Source organism: Topomyia yanbarensis, chromosome 2 (genome assembly GCF_030247195.1).
Source record: "Topomyia yanbarensis strain Yona2022 chromosome 2, ASM3024719v1, whole genome shotgun sequence".
Lineage (NCBI taxonomy): Eukaryota > Metazoa > Arthropoda > Insecta > Diptera > Culicidae > Topomyia > Topomyia yanbarensis.
The window spans coordinates 376,015,202-376,033,430 of NC_080671.1; the positions used below are offsets into that span (position 1 = coordinate 376,015,202).

General features: G+C 40.9%; 1 protein-coding gene across 1 annotated transcript in view; it reads right to left on the minus strand.

Moving 5' to 3' along the window:
• Nucleotides 1-2,295: 2,295 nt before the first annotated feature.
• The window catches only part of LOC131684619 (probable basic-leucine zipper transcription factor Q), a 44,642-nt gene continuing 28,708 nt past the window's right edge, over nucleotides 2,296-18,229 (minus strand). The window contains exons 2-3 of the mRNA XM_058967639.1: nucleotides 4,529-4,806; nucleotides 2,296-4,465 (exon numbers count right to left, since the gene is read on the minus strand). Coding sequence (XP_058823622.1) covers nucleotides 2,863-4,465; nucleotides 4,529-4,806 — 1,881 coding nt within the window. The 3' untranslated portion in view covers nucleotides 2,296-2,862. The remainder of the gene's footprint in view (nucleotides 4,466-4,528; nucleotides 4,807-18,229) is intronic.

The window sequence follows — 18,229 nt, forward strand, 5'->3', positions numbered from 1 at the left end:
TTATCAAGTTCCTTCCAGACAACTTGGAAGTGTTCGGTGATTATCTCTAGCGGTTGTAGATAGTAAAATGAAATGCAAAATTCGTTTTATCGAAATAATGTTTAGCTTATTTCAATGGATTATTACTATATTGAACAATAAATAGGCGACAAAGAGTAATCAACAAACAACAAGCCATAACTTTTAAAGTATTCAAAATAATTATTTAAAGTCTTCAGTAAAGTTATTCGCAAAAGTAAGAGCTACAAATTTGCTGAAGACATCATTTCGATATAATCACTTCCAAGAAAATTTGTGAAAATATCTCACTCATAGGGGGATTAATCAGCAAAAGCACAATACCGAAAGAAAGGGCATATTACCTCCAATAAATTCTCCGAAGATATTATTGACCTAAAATAAGCCGTCTTGGCGTTAATAATAGATTACATGTTTTTGGTCATATTTCTGGCAATGGGAAATGATAAAAATCTTTCGTCCGCATTTAATGTTAAATATCTCTTTTGATAACAATCTATAGCTTGTTCGAAAGGTATTCGTTAAAGCTGTCTAAAAACATATAAATTGTTAATCTATATTGTCAATTTCGGCAGAAAATTAAAAAAACTGCAAAAAAACGCCATTTTTACACATTCAAGCATTCATATCTTGGAAACTAAACATCAGAATCAAAAACAAATTAATATCGTTCATACTGTTTTTTAGTTCTTTCATTTGAAGTTGGTTTGGATAAGATCGGTTCAGCCATTGCTGAGAAACACGAATGAGAATTTGTCCGTTACATACACACACACACACACACACACACACACACACACAGACATTGTCCCAAATCGTCGAGCTGAGTCGATTGGTATATAAGACTCGGCCCTCCGGGCCTCGGAAAAAATCTTGAAAGTTTGAGCGAATTCTATACATTTCTTTTATAAGAAATGTAAAAATGTCAAAAATGAACGATTAATCATAAAGAAACATAACTGTAATTGTTTACTACAGTATACGTAGCAACCATTCATCCCACATTTGACGTTCCTCAACCATAATAAAGACAGCTTTCAAATAATTGCACGGAGATTTGAGGAATTCGTAAAAATAAATCAGGTGAGAGATGCGTAATATGTAGTAACAAAAATAACAATATCTAATCATAACAATTTAATCAATACTACAATCCATTTATAAAATTGAATGGGGTAATGTACCCGTTTATGCCCTATTAACAAGGGTACCATATTATTACTACAATAATTTTATTATTTCAGCTTCTTTGATTTGTTATTAAGGTCCATTTTTTATTTCGATTATAGAGGTTTTAACGTTAAGGTCATTCGCCTCTTATTAAGAGCCAATATAATAACAAAATTGTCTTGAGAATGGTGAAAATCTTCTGTTTGAGCGCAGCAAAATCTCTAATCGAGTACCCCCATTATCGCAACACCATTTGAGCCAATGCGTTGAGCAAAGATGGCAGACGCTGCTCTAACCAAAAGCTTCAGATGGGTAGGATGATAGTAGAAACAGGGCAAACATAGGCTTATTACCCTACATGCTCTTTTAAACACGATTTCATAAAGGAATCAAGTGTCCCCAAATTAGGGATCGAGTCTCCACTAATCTAAGAATTTTCCATTTTTTGTTGTTTTCCAGAAATGCTCATAGCTCATGTCCAGTATAATATTTCCATGCATTTTTTTTATGATTATTAGTCATCCCTAGAAACAATATAAAACTACAAAAAATGCATAGTTTTTTATCATTCCACGGAGTTGGACTGAAAAATAAAAAAGGGGATCAAGTCTCAACAGTCTCCCCTACTGTTTCGGCTACGCATACGTCGAGTTGTGCCCCAAAGAGTGCACATCGCTGTTTCTCTCGTTAACCCGTCGACGAACCGACGCCAGACTCTGCGTTTTTCGACTTTCATTAAACTCTTCATTCGCCTCTCTAACGACGCGTACTGTTGATGTGCTCTGCGAGTTAGTTGTTTATATTGTTTTGTGACTTTTTTCCTTTGCAGTCACTTTTTGAATCAGTGTTCAATTGTAAAATATGTGCTCAAAAATAGATATGCAATTCAGTAATATCAACAAAAAGCTACGCAGCATGGAAGGGCCCCTTACCTCCCAGCAGTCGTCGTAAAATTAAAAATTAAAAACTCCCTTTCTTGCTTAGAAGTCTACGCCATTCATGGATTTGAAATTTAAAAAAGCGCTCTTTCAGAAATGTAAAGTACATCCAACACAGAGTAAAAACTATTTTCCTTTTTGATTTATTTTATTATTTAATATCATTGTATATCTATATCTACAAATACACATTGCTGACCCAGCTTGGTCGATAACTCAAACATCTGACTATGATGAAAAATTCACTATGTTTCCATACTATCGAATGGCCTAAACACGTACCAATAGAACATTCCATAAAACTGTTAAACCTCACTTTTAGCTGTTCAGAGAGCTTGTTTACATTGCCTTTGAAAACACCTTATAAAAAAGCTCGCGGAACTGTCATTATATTGCTTGATTGCTTCATCACGCAATGTTCTGTCAGTTGCTTCAAACATTGATGCCTTTTAACTCATTTCGAAAATGGAACACATCGTTTCGAAATTCGAACATCTATTGTGGAAACTGCTTCTGAAGCTGAACAACTATTTTCCTATACTCTCGATTCAACAAAAAAACAGTTTCCAAAAATCACATTATGGCGGCATCCTTGGTAAGAACAGCTCCACTAAATTCTAGCTTCTGTGTTCTGTTTGCGTTTAATTAAAATACTAACAAATTAAATAAAACATCCTACAAACTGTTTTGGGGACGACTAAATACAACAAATCTACTACCAGCCGTTGCTCAGCCATCACTGACTCTTTTTTGTACTCGCCACACTTCGGGCGGTCGTCGATACGCTTTGACTTTTTTTCTTGATCCGATGCACCATTTTGTTGATCTTTTTGAACTGTTCCTCAGTGTAGGGGGCATCCCGTTTGTTGGAAGCCTTCGTTGCTGTGCTTGTTTTTGAACTGGGTTCGTTGCTAGTGTCACTGTTGCTAACATTGCTGCCGCTGGTGTCACTTTTGTTGCTGGCAGATCTGGTCGCATGCATCCGGTGGGATCGCGAAGGGCCTGCATGGTAATTGTAAAGCCGTTTGGGTTTCTGCGTGATCGCTACGACGGCTTCCTCGTTGTATCGGGGTTCGATGTCCGGTGCAGGCGAGGAAGCATGACTGTGCAAATCGTTGATTGCTTCGGGTGTTACCGGTTCGTGGAATGATTTATCTTCCAGGGCTTGGTCGGAATAGATCGTTTGGTAGAGGTACTGCTGTTGTCCGTGGTCCTCCGGTTGTTCTTGCTGGTGGTGGTGAATTGCGTACTCTTGCTGCTCGTGGGATGCTTGCTGAAGGTGGGTTTTGAGGGATTGGGATTTGTAGACGACTCGCGTGTGTTTATCGCTGGGGTAGTTTTCGACCAGTTTCGGTTCCGGGAGGTATTCTTCGCCCTCCTGATGAGCAGGTTGATGATGAGCGTGGTACTGGGCAAAGTTTTGATATTTGGGAGGAGGTTGGTAGTGCTCTGAGGGTTCTTCCTGGTCCGGGATGGGAGTGACAAAATTGAGTAGAGGTTTTTGATACACGTATTGTTGATGATGTTCTTCCGGAGCACTGGGAGGTTGTTGCTCTTGGTGTATGTACTGGTATTGAATATGTGCTTGGTGCTGCGGAGATTCTTGATGCTGGTGGTAGGTTTCGTATTGATAAGCTTGGTTGTCTGGTTCAGGAGAGCTGTGGTAAGCGATGTGTGTTGGAATGACTACTGGTTTACGGTAGGATGGTTGTGTTGGTCGGTGTTTAGGCGATTCGTAATAGTGACCATGTACTGGAACAAACGGACTGGGTTTGTATACTGGTACATATTCTTCCTGCGATTGCTGATATGGGTCCGGTTGACTATATTTTGTTGTCTGCACGTGCTGCGTCTGGTGTTGATTTTGATGCTGCGGTTGTTGAGGATGGTAATATTGTTGCTGCTGCTGAATTAATTTTTGCTGATGCAGTTCGATAGCGTGTTGTTGGTGTTGGAATTCTTGCTCTTGAAGCTCCTTATATAATTGGGCTGCTCGTATCTCTAGGTATTGCTGAAGCAGTGCCTGCAAATGCTGAGCATATTTGGCGGGTCCAGGGATCTTCAGAACAATAACGGGACTATCCTGATGCTGTTGTTGTTGCTGCTGATGCTGATAGTACTGTTGTTCTTGATGATAATTCGTTGGATAGATTTGATAAACTTCCTCAATTGGTTTCAGTTCGTAGCTGTGTGACGGCGTTATTTCAAGTTCGGTGACTGTTTCTTCGCTAGTGTGCGTTGCTTTCACTGGACTGTTGTGATGGGCGTAAGGGTATAACATAAATTTCGGCTTGGAAAAATGATACCCTCCTTCGGGCTGGTTGCTGTAGTGCCCATAACTAAAAAGAGAAGGTAATCACATAAAATTTAGGTTTACTGGTTGATTTCAAAGCAAATCTTACCCCAGATCACCGTCTATAGTACGCTTAACGCTCTTAATACCGGTACTGTTGTCTCGCTGGATCTTGATGCGTATCTTGTTGCCATGCTCGTTGAACTGTCGATCCAGCTCCTTGATGAAGTCGATATCATCCGGCGGTAGGCCGGTGAACTCTTCGACGATGGATTTTGGTGTTTTAGTAGGTTTTGCCGAGCTTGCTTTCTTGGTAGGTCGTTTCTCGGGCTTCTTCTCGCTAGCGGCGGTAGCTTGTAGTGTCAACAGTGACACTAGCACCGTAAGCTACGAAATGAAATAAAAAAGGCGGATTAGTGGAGTCTGGTACGTGGACTGATCGAATTTCGGACTGTTTTGAATAGTTTTGTTGTTGGTGCTACCTGAAGTGCCATAGACACTTGCTGCTTATATAGAGAATAGAACGAGACAATAATTTTACTTGATAGGGCTTGGAATGCAAAACAGGTAAACTTGCTTAGTAAATAGACGCTTTGTCAAATTTTTCTCAGTACATTTCTCACAAAGTACCAATCATAAGTAACATTTACTATTTTACAGCGCATTTCAAGTGCAATTTATGGTTTGAAAGTCAAGGGTGATCGATGTTGTCTTCGTGTTAACATATTTGGAAGTGCGTGGTTGTGGGGGTGGGGAGGGGTATCATTAGTGGGAGGGGGAGGAAGCAACTTATTATAGTATATGGGTTGGATGATGAGAATGCAGGTGTGAAGTTAGTCTGAGAGGGAGGTGGGGTGAGAGAGCAGTGGGGGTGTGAGAGAAAAGAGGGGGAGGGCTGGCGTTCAGCTATCTATGGAAACTGTCCCTCAATGTCAGTTTCTTTCTCCGAGCAGCCTAGATAAGCCGAGTAGTGTCGGTAGTGTTTCAACCGGCTATGAATTACACTACGGACTACCTGTTCCGGTGGTAAAAACCCACCAAACAGGGAACCTCAATTCCATAGTATCATGCAACTCGTGCTATGGGTAAAATTGTTGAGGGGGTTTAAAATATTCTCAAAGGCGAACGGAGCCTGGCAAGAGCTGGGCGAACTCCACAGTATGCTGTATCACGCAGCGGACAGCTCGCTTTACGCACCGAGGTTTTTTCGCCGATGATCCGCATAATTTTGCCGAACTTTTGTTGGTTGGGGGTTCGCTGAGACTCTCGGCAGATGGTAGTTCGGTGAAGTATTGTTTGGTTTCGATTATCGAATTTCGATGTGTACGGACGAACCTGGCCAGAGGCCACGTGGTATCCGGCCAAGGTTTGAGCCACTTGGTTTCGGCCCCCATGTCGTAGGAGGCGACTGAAAGCAGGAGTTCCAAAGTCAAGGTGTAGTTCCGTGCCGTGGACTTGATGACTGGAAGGTCTAAAATATGCCAGTCGCGCACGGATCATTCTGGGTTTCGCCCTTACTGTGTTATGCGAATCTTTGACACGGTGGACCATTATTTTCTTCGCAAATCGTGGGAATCTAATGATCGTGTCCCATTTAAACCTAATATGGCTCGCTATATGCGTTCACATCTCAACTATTACAGGCTATTGACGCGTGTCTCATTTCGAAGCTCACAACTCGTGCTGTCTGTGTAGTCACAATCTGGGACGGGACATGCGAAGACGGTCTTCTTTTTCCCTCCCGATATTGATGTCATTTTGCAGGGAAAAATCCGCTTGCAAAATAATTTCAAGCAAATGTCGATGATAGTGCTGTGCCGATGCGGCATAGATTTCTGCCGATGAGGTACAGATTTGTGCCGAAAATAATAGATCCCAAACATGACATGAATTACGTTATCGTTTGTCTGAGCTGTGTAAAACAACATTAACCATAACTGTTGAGCAGAATAATAAAATTGCACGTATCGTCGTTGTACTTTGCATATTTGTTTCTGTACATGTTCATGCATCTAAGCAATATATAAAATATATTTTCTAAAAACACCTTGTTTATAGCCAGGATATTACGATACTACCCAGAAAGTGTCCATTACAATAAAATGAAATTCGTCCGCGGTGACAGTTACTTTATTTCACTTTGCACGTCCCGTCCCAGGTCACAATTACACTGGCTGTCGGTAACGCAGACAAAAAGTATTTATATTGTTCAGCATATCTACCGCATAACCAGGTGGGCGTTATTTATTTGCTGCATTTATCTGAGGTAAGTGATAACTGACTGTATGACGTTCAATCCTCCGAGGTTCAGTGCATACTTGACGAAGCAAGCAGGCGAGACAATGTACTTGTTGTTGGTGATTACAACCTTCCTTATCTACGGTGGTCTTTCGATGACGATCTTAAGTGCTACATTCCAGAAAATGCGACATCGGAGCAGAAGACGACCATCACAGAAACTTTGGTCTCTGATGGTTTATATCATATCTGCACTCTGAGCAATTTGAACGGACGGACACTCGATCTAGCCTTCGTCAACGACACAAAAGTGTTCGAATTGATCGAGCCTCCGACATCTATACTTAAAGTTTTAAGATTTGACGCGTGCTCTTACAAAGGCGACGATTCTGGTACAACTAACGACGACCTTAACTTTGATTTTACTCGATGCAACCTGGCTGAAGTCTCGTCGGCCATTGGTGCAGTCAATTGATATGCTGGATGGAAACGATTTGGATCAGGCAGTTTCGGCGTCCTACGAGGCCATATATGGAATTCTTCGCTGCAATGTTCCTAAAAAACGTACCACTAAAAAAGCAGATTATAAGTATCCGTGGTGAAACGCTGAGCTTGGCCGGCTGCGCAACGTGCTCCGGAAGCAACGTAAGCGATTCTTTCGTCACAGGACCGATGACAACACAGTTACTCTTCGACAAATTGAGCTGCAATATGAAAGAGCCCGGAACAGTGCATTCGATGAGAATCTCATCCAAGTCCAATGCAATCTACGGAATAATCCCTGGACATTCTGCAAGTTTATAAATAACAGATGACGCTCCGTGGGTATTCCAGAAAATGTTTATCTGCGAGACAAATTTTCACAGTCCGCAGCCGAGTCGGTGGATCTTTTTGCAGATCACTTCCGAGATGACTGTCTGGTTTCGCAAGACTACCTTGAAACATTGCCAACCTATAATATCAGCCTTCTCCGCCCTAACGTTAACGATGCCGATGTTCTGAGAGCTTTGTCCAGCGTTGACCCGTCGAAAGGGTCAGGCCCGGATTACTTGCCGCCTTAGTGCATAAAACATTGTCCCCGAGCACTTTCTGTACCAATAAGCATTATTTACAAGCGCTCGATTACGGAAAATGTTTTCCCTAGTGTGTGGAAAGAAGCTGCTGTAGTTCCTATCCATAAGGCAGGAAATACTCATAATATTGTCTGGCCAAAGTTATGGAAAAGATTGTTTATAATGCCATGTACGCTGCATCTTCGCACATAATTGATTAACGTCAGCACGGCTTTGTAAAGAAACTTCGAACTTGATGACGTACACAAGTTTTCTAGTTCCAGCCATCGAGAAGAACTTGTTGATGCTTCTCGATGCAAGCATTCGACAAGGTGCCGAACAACATTGCGTTTATGAAATTGCAGAGACTAGGATTTCCGTGGATAACATGGATGGCTACAATCTTACCTTTCTGAACGATCCACTTTTGTTGGAATCGGCACCACATGCTCAAGCGTGTTTGAATCGCCAACCGGTGTCCTTCAAGGAAGTCATCTAGGGCCACTTATCTTTATATTATCCATCAACGATCTCTGTACCCGGAAACTGCTCTACGCTGATGATCTTTCACTCAATTGCATCGGGACTAGATTCAGCTGTGCTCCAAGAGGATATAGTCAATATTGAAGAGTGGTGCTCGCTGAATGGAATGCAGATCAACGTCGATAAATGTAAGGTGGTAAGTTTTGGGTGCTCGACAACTCTATGGCGCTGCGAATATACCCTTCAAGCGTGTGTAATCGAAAGCATGGAATCTATCCGTGACCTGGGAGTGTTATTTGGCAGAAAACTTCGTTTTTGCCGACCACATCACAGCGACAACGGCTAAAGTTTTTGCAACATTGGGTTTTTTGAAACGAAACACTGCTTACTTCGAGGATTTCTACACTCTGAAATCTATATACTGCGTACTGGTCATATTGGAGTACGCTGTACAAGTATGGGCACCGTACAACGCCGTGCAAAGCAATCGATTGGAGTGTGTTCAAAGAAGCTTTGTAAGGTTTGCTTTAAGAAAACTGCCACCGTCTGCCACCGTATAATGATAGATGTATGCTGCTAAATTTACCAACGCTTGAGTCACGTCGTACCTTCTTGCAAAGAATGTTCATTTTCGATATGTTGTCGACCAACATTGACTGTCCCGATATGCTCTCAGGGATTAATTTGTTTGTTTCTCCTCGTGTTATAAGAAACCGACCGCTTTTATGGATTGCTAGGCATCGTACAGCATACGGCCAGAATAATCTGGTAGATAGATGTTGCCGCAAATTTAACGAAACTTCCGAATTCTTTGACTAAATCTAGTTATAAGTCAGCGATTATAAACTTTTAACACTATAACAATAAGTCATTTACAAGTAATCTGTACGGTTTCTGCTTCGAATAAATAAATAACGAATCATCTTCTTCTTATGCTTTCAAAAGTGTTGTATCATATTGTATTTGTATAAAAAAAGTCCAACTGCCAATTTGTCTTAATGAACTATACTAAACTAAGGTAAACTAAACATATTAAAATAGTGACAATACACGACGACGAAACTGCGAAGAGTTCATGACGAAGTAAAAAATTTCAGCAAACTCGTTGAAGCGACGACTCATTGCTAAAATTGGACTATTGGTAGCGTAGTTAGTGCTGCGCATTTCAGAATGCAGCAGGGCTCGAGGGCGAAGAGAACGGGTAGGCGCGTAGAGGTTGATTTGCGCTAGTAGCTCCGGATCATCATATTCAGCCAGCAGAATCTTTGACACGAAGGTAGCTTGCGCTGCATGTCTCCGGCGTGTTAAAGTATTAAGTCCTAAAAGACGACAACGGTCCTCGTACGGTGGCAGGTTTAATGGATCGTTCCACGGCAATTCACGTAACGCATATCGTATGAATTTACGCTGGACTGCTTCGTTCCTAAGGCTCCACGTAGCTTGATACGGGCACCAAACGACGTTTGCAAATTCCAACTGCGGGCGCACCAATGAGCAATAAAGAGCCTTGAAGCATAGAGGATTCCGAAATATATTTTGAATATAAATTCCAGCCAATGATTGGCTCTGTCGATGGTCGCTGAGACGTGATGAGTATACGTTAGCTTATCATCAAGAATGACTCCTAGATCCTTCACGTGGTCAACGCGTTGTAGTAGAGTTCCTGCGATGTTATAGTTGAAGGTAATCATATTTCTCGTTCGATAATAGCTGATGACAAAACATTTTGCAACGCTAAGGACCATCATGTTTCTTACACACCAGCTATAAAAGGTGTCAATAAGATGCTGTAGCTCACGGCAATCGGCTTCATTCCGTATAACAAGAAAAAAAATTAAGTCGTCGGCAAAAAACAGCTCTTCTCCACGGCTTAGAACGAAAACCGCATCGTTCACGAACAGTGAAAAAAGTAGTGGACCTAGCGTACTACCTTGAGGAACTCCGGAAGCGTTGAAAAAGGATTCTGAAACAATATCGCCAATTTGAACAACGATTTCACGGTCCACAAGGTAGGATCGAAGCCAATGGCAGAATCTAGTAGAACACCCTAGCTTATCAAGCTTTGTTATCAGTATCTCATGATTAACTCTATCGAAAGCTGCCTTTAGATCGGTGTAAATAGTATCCACCTGCAATTTCTTAGACATTTGTTCCGTGCAAAATGACGTAAAGCAGACGAGATTCGTCTCGACTGAACGTCCTGGGAAAAATCCGTGCTGAGATGTACTAATGTAGTGTCGACAAGCAGAAAATAACGTTGATAATTGATTCAAACACTTTAGATTCGACTCCTAGCGAAGTGATTCCGCGATAGTTCGCTCTGTTGCGTTTGTCACCTTTCATGAATACCGGGAACATAACTGAGCATTTCCAATCCTCAGGAAACGTTTGCTGCTGAAGCGATAGGTTAAAAATATATGCAAGTGGTGTTACAAGTAAGTCTGAACATTTTTTCAATACAGTTGAAGGTATAACACTGAGGCCGGGTGCATAAGATGACTTGGTTTTCCGAATTGCAGATATAACCATTTGTTCAGAGACAGTAAACACATCCAAATCAACAGCACAAGCAGGAACGTCGCGAGAGGCATTTTCGAGTTCGTTTGCGGTTGGCGAGTCAGTTGAAAAAACACTCGAGAAGAATCTGGCAAACAGCGTACATTTCGCCACAGTTGTCGTAGCTTCTTCGCCGTCGTAAAGCATCCTTGATGGAAGTCCAGTTTCTTTTCGCTTCGTGTTGACAAATGACCAAAAGCCCTTCGGGTTTCGGCGTAGATTATTCTGGATGCGGTTTACATAGCGTTTGTACAGAAGCTTGTTGTAACAACGATACTCATACTGGCTAAAGTGTAGCAGAAATGGAATTCCGCTCATTTGGGGCAGCTCAGACATCAATCTGAACTGATGGAGTATATAAGTAGTGAAAATCTCCAAATTGGTAGGTTTCAAATGAAACTAAACCGGCTCAATCTGATCATAAGTATATATTTTTCGCTCATTTTGATGTCACCTTCAATGTGGTAACATATCGTAATCTTAAATCTACAAACTGGGACCTCCTTTTGGAAAACTTGGCGACTAAATTTTATGGATATTCTCCAACAAGTAGTCAACTAGATGACTTAGATGTTGTCGCTGATACGACAAACTCATTCATAGTAGCATCCTACGAGGAAGCTTGTCCACTTCGTACTGTTAAAACGACTAGGGGAAGGAGGTGATTGAGCTGGAAAGAATGAAGAAGGACATGAGAAGAGCTTGGAACCGGCAACAGTGTGATGACTCTAGGGCTTTCAGGTCAGCTCGTACTGCATATAAGAAATGTGCTGGCTGGCAAAACCTATGCACTAATGTCTCTAGTCTGAACGAGGCTAGCAGTCTAAATAAAATTCTCTTCAAATCGAAATATTTTCAGATGAACTCCTTAAAAACCAGAGATTTGTTTATGTGACGGACGAGAAAGATTTTGCCCTTTTGCATTCATCGCAGAATTTATTAACCCATTCATGCCAATGTTGTTTGTGGACAACAACGGTTTTAAACAGGTATAACATTTGATTGATTTTTTCATAAAAGTAGGTGCTTTCCTTGCAGTTCTAGAAGCTGCTAAATTTTTACCTTCCAATGCTCAGTACAATTCTCCTAGAGTAGTCCAACTGCGTGAAAAACGTAGCCAAAAATAGTCTAAATTGATAAGTTTTATCAGTTTTCACTAATATTGCAACATGACGAAGTTATATGAAAAATTAATTTTCCGTCTTAAACGTAAACGATCCCCGGCAGCACTGCTCCATCGGAATCCAATCAGACTAATTGCAATAACTTCACTTCTAGAGCTGATCCTTGTAACTGTTAATACTCAAATGAAAGGCAATAGTTGCATTTATTAGCCTTACTTGTTTTTGTGAGCAAATCAGAAGTTATAGCTGTTTAAAAACGTTGTTGTCCACAAACCACATGGGCATGAATGGGTTAAAATATGATTACTCGGCTGTACGGGAAATTGCTGAACTCTATTCATTGTACAGTAATGTTTCGATTATATCACGCTTATATATCAATATATGTATGCATGTATCTGTGTACATACATATGTATAATCATAGTATGTGTATGTAAATCAGTATGTATATATTTAAGTGAATATATATACTTGTACTTATATATTGTTTTACATATATATATATATATATATATATATATATATATATATATATATATATATATATATATATATATATATATATATATATATATATATATATATATATATATATATATATATATATATATATATATATATATATATATATATATATATATATATATATATATATATATATATATATATATATATATATATATATATATATATATATATATATATATATATATATATATATATATATATATATATATATATATATATATATATATATATATATATATATATATATATATATATATATATATATATAATGATATAATCGAAACATTACTGTATATGTTTTGAGATTGTGATATTTTATTGTTTTCATTTCACTAGAAACCGGTAATCCAAGCCAGAAATTACGGCAGGCTTCAGCGTGTTCCGTATGTGCCATTTGAGCCGAAATTTCGGCGGGAACCAGCCAGGATTGCGAACTGATTTCCGGGTTGCGTTATCTGGGAAACCGCATTACCCCTTTCTCCTCTTAATTGATACAGTCGATGTACCGATGATCAGTCATCGAAACGGTTATGCATCAATTGCCTGAAGCTAGGCAATCGGGTTATCACATTGCTTTTTCGTTGAGTTCAAGCTTTATTCAAAGTAGTTGTGAACGCACTCCAATTCCGTTCAAGTGTGCGAAGATCGATTGAAAATGTAAAAAATTTTTGCTTTAAAACACAATTTGACTACAGATTATGCATCGATGTAATGTTTTACCGTTACAGTCGTTATCCAAGACAACCGACACAACTACTAATTTCTCAGATTGGCTTTTCCACTATTTCAATGCAACACTCGTTCGTCGGTAGGGGTGCAGATCAAACTTCTCTAGCATAATCACTGCAGAAACCATCACGACGAACGACCTTGAGCTATCATTTGGCCGTTAAATGGAACTCAATTAATTGATTATCTTTTATTGCCAATGCATTCAAACCGTCCGACATGTAGTCAGATTTTCTTTCACCACATATTTCGTTTGGTTTTCTTTTGTGAATGCGGTATGGATTGGCCAAGTTTATTGATCCGGCGGCAGAGGCAGCGAGGATGATGTGATTGGCAATAGCCGACCAATCGGACCATTTTATACAATAATAGAGCAAATGCATCGGGTGGCATTCAGCGGAATGCTAACAAGCAACTGGTTATAGTGTTAGCGCCTTCCACTTTTGGACTCGAAATTGTGTGGGGCCACGCACTTGGAGGCCTCTTCGAATGATTAGTAAATGTCGGTAATCTGCAGTCTGCCGCGTTATGCTTTCATCACGAAAAATAGCTGATGGTAGAGAGCTTTTCGTGGTAGTTTTTGTTGGACTTTGGCACAGTAAAAGGAGCAGGATGTTGCGGTGACTGCAAGAACTTGTATATTTGACTATAGGGGGTCCAGGATGTGAGCGCGTGTCCCACCGAATCTAACATAATGTGTTTCACTAGAAAGTATTTGTATACAATGTTTTCAAGACTACTACTTGATTATGTTATTCTTTTGGTATTGTTTATGTATTAAATGAAATTATTAAAGCCTTGAACTGCTTCAACTTGACCACGTAAAATTATAGCGTCTGGCTACATTGCGATAATATTCGAAGCATAAATTTCTCCGGTCAGAGTTTTACTTACAGAAACGGCTCTGGACATGCTCCGTCTCTGGTCAAGCGTGTCCATTAGAGAAGGTTTGGTTAGGGGCTTTAAATTCGAAGCCCGACGGGTTTTGGGTCGTGTCCCGATCAGAATCAAAAAAAAAAAACAAAATTGTAACAGAAAGCAATTTACATAACGAATTGTGTTATAAATTTGGTCTCGTTAGTAGAGTAAATAGCAATAAATTATAACAAGTATCAACGGGAGATACAGTTTTGAAACTTGTGAGGAATATTGAGACACGGTTGAGAACTGGTTACTTAAAAATATTGTTACGCAAAATTTGGAAGCCCTTTTATCTAAATAAGATGGGGCAACAAGTCGTACGGCCGTGGCAATCATCAGTTCGTTCATCGAAAACGATATTCGATGAACGAACACTATCGAAAGATGGTAATGTCGATTGGGTGCCTCGTTCTTGCGATTAAATGTCTTTGGATTTTTTTCATGGAGCTACGTTGAGTCTCTCGTCTACAGGGGTCATTTTGCGAAATGCATGCTTTATACTCCGGAAAACGAAAACGACCATCAGATTGCATCACGCGAAAAACGCTGTTGGAAATTACCTACTGAACCGATCCTTTTCAAATTTTCAGACAATAAAATATAACACATTTGCAAGCTTTTGCCATATTTATTTCATTCAACTTTAATATCATAATCGTATGCTCGCACATTATGCTTAACTCGACTCATGAGGTTCTGTACAATATCTGGCTGCAGTTTCTTCTGTACGGAAGGAAACCCACTTTTTCTACATGTCTCCATGGGTTGCTTCTATAGTATCTGCTTCATAATTTCCTGTATTTTTCGATGGGCCCTAGTTCCGGTGTGTTGGGGGGGGGGGTCATATCCTTGGGTACGAAAGTGACTTGCTGGCTTCGTACCACTAAAGCAGTGGCACGAAGCTAGATCGGGTTAGAAGATCGGAGGACCTTGGTGTTGCTTCAACAGAGGAAGCAGGCGGTAGATCTCCCCGTTTACAGTCCCGATAGTCACGAACGTTGCACTCCGTTTGCCACATGAGCAGATCGCTTTCCAAATCATGTATTTATTGGCAAACTTTGAAGCCGCCGGAAGTCCGCCTTGGCGCAAGTCTCATCATCCATGATTAGACAATGAGGCTTCGTCAGCATCTGGATGTACAGCTTCCGGGTCCATGACTTTCCAATCATATTTTGCAATTCGTCACGATTGGGAGCCTTCTACGCTTTGTATGTATGCAGTCTCTCTCGGTCCCTGGCTCTCTGAATGAAAGACTTAGACAGATTCAACTTTTTGGCCACATCCCTCACTGAAGTATGGGGATTCCGCTTAAACGCTTTCATTATACGCTTCTGATCCTGATCACTAATAGAACATCCATTTTGACCACATTTCATCTTCCATTTGATTCGATGCTCAGAGTTTGGTAGTTCTGTGTTATCATACGACCCACCGTTGACTGCACGATTTCGAGTTGTTTTCTGATGACCCCATGGGAGAATTGAAGATTTTCCATGTGCAAACCAATTTGTGACATTGCTTTTCGGGTGACGCCTTTTTTTAGTTTTGGAAAAATTAGCATCGATAAAAATACAGTGTTCAATACACTCCAAATTACTTCTACCCGAATTTTCAAATGAAAATACCCAATGGGATATTTTTTAAATCGTTTTTTTCCGTGATGCAATTTGATGTGGGGCACCCTTTAAGTGCTGTGTTCTAATACTCATTCGCGAAAATAAAGGTAAGGATGACATTGAATGTTTTGAAGTATGAAAATATTGCGAAAACGCCAAAACAAAGTGAAGAGGACATACAGAATGCAATTGCATATGTTCAAGATGGCGCTAGTATTTTGTTAGTCTCTAAACAATTCAAGGTTCCGTTCGAAACATTACGTGCTCGTGTGAAAGGAGAATGCTCGTCATCAATGAAAGCGCGTCAGATGTTTCGCGTGAGTCAACAACACACTTAGAAAAAATCGTGTAAATTTACGTCTCCTGACCATGACATATACGAGCATCAAAAATGACATAGTTTTACGTTTGATTTAGATTTTACATGTCGTTGAATTTTGCGAGTCACGTAATTTTACTTCACATATGGCGTTTGTTTAAAAGTTGAAGGCGCATGGAGAGTACATCTTCAATGTAAAATTAAACAGGAAACTTACATTTAGTTATTTCGTCAATTACGGTTTGTTAGATTGTGGCAACTTTGGAATTACGTCAACGATAAAATTCAGAATTTTTTGGTGTGAATATTAAATTTTAAGATGTTGTTGAAGTAGATGATCGAAAAAACTTGATCCAAAAAGAGAAGGAAAAGGAATATAAAAAAACATGCTCCGTAACGCAAAAGTTATCGTCGTATAGCTAAGCAACCATGTGAGCCAGAATGCACAACTTCAATTCCACGCTCTGGCGATGACGACGACATCGAAGAAGTCATTCGCAAGCTAGACGCAGCTCTTCACCTCCAAACAGTCATCGGACTGTTTTTTTTATAATTCGTTTTTTTGACACGGCTCATAGCGGTAGCTTAACGGAGCCGTGGATCTTGTATATGTTAAAAAATGTAAAAATAAAAATATAAGAAAAACATTATTATAATATTGGATCTCGTGCGCGCAACTTTTTATTGCGAGCGGAGACCTTCTTTCGCGGGGTTTGCTGGCAATCTGCATCTGGGGGGACTGTTTCGTGTTTTTCGCGTCCAGGTCGAAGCCGGCTTGGTGTCCGTGATCAGATGCTTTTCCCTGTTTCTTGCACTTATTGTTGACCAGCGTAAATCCGTCACTGTTATTGTTATCCTTGCCAATGTTGCTTACAGTTAATTTTGCGGTACTGGATGCTTCTTTTGTGGTTGTCATTATGGTCTGTGCAACTGCTGCCACAAATTTGGCCACCGTTTGTGGTTCAGGCATTGGTATTGAAAACTCCGTTTTGGGTTGGTTTGCCGTAGATGAGTTGGCAGTCGGTTGAGGTGCGTCTTCCTCTGCATCTTCCGCGCAAGGTTGTCCATGATGAGCTGTCTGATTACAATACTTGCACGCAGGGGTTTGCCCCTCATGGGTGCATAGCGTAGTTTGCATAATTGTAGTTCCGTGAGTTTTATTGTCAAGTAGGAGGGTATAGGCTTTTCAACCCGCATCCTCACTACCAAAAAGGCCGTTAGGAGTACCCGGGAAGAAGTTTCTCCAAGTATCAGGTGTAACGGATACTACTTCTCCATATTGCGACATGCATTTTGCAATTGGCTCAGGAGGGGTACTAGGTGATAGGTCATATAACCTTACATCTATATAATCATTTTCAATATATACGGGAATCTTAATCTACTTCCAGAACCGTGTACTATTATACGAGACCGATGCCGGTCAGAGAAGCGTTCCTATTACCGCAGGAGTCCCGCAATGCTCGATTCTGGGCCCGGTATTATGGAAGCTTATGTATGACGGGGTTCTGACACTAAAGTTCCCTCCTAGTGTCAAGATCTTCGGCTTCGCCGATGATGTAACCTTGGAGGTCAATCTCCGAGGTAGAACTGACTGCAGCACACGTGATCAGCACTGTGGCGGAATGGATGAGCGTTAGAGGCCTGGAGCTCGCTCAACATAAGACGGAGGTGGTTATCGTCAACAACCGCAAGTCGGTACAACATGCAGTTATTCAAGTGGGAGAAGTCTTGATCACTTCAAAGCGGAGTCTGAAGATTCTTGGGGTCATCATAGATGACAAGCTGACCTTCGGCAGCCATGTCGACTATGCGCGCAATTGGGCTTCGGCGGCTGTTGCGGCATTGTCGAGGATGGTGTCCAACAGGTCTAAGGTGTGCGCCAGTAGACGTAGGCTACTGGCAGGCGTAGCCGTATCTATCCTTAGGTACGGCCGCCCGTCCTGGGCGAGAGCACTGGGAGTAACCAGTTACCTTCGGAAACTGGAGAGCACCTACCGCTTGATGTGTCTCAGAGTAATATCTGCACCAACACGGGAGAGATGCTCCTGGTGCTGAAGCGAGGCACACAATCAAGTGCAGTATATAAGGCCTTGGCCCAAGAGGTCCTTGGTGAGGGCGCCCAAATCAGGTCGCTAGGTGCGGAAACAACTCTCCAGTGCAAGCACTTGGACGAGTTCACGACCGCAGAAGACGTCGTCGCAGCCGTCAAGGAGCACTGCGGCGTCACAATCGAGCGGGC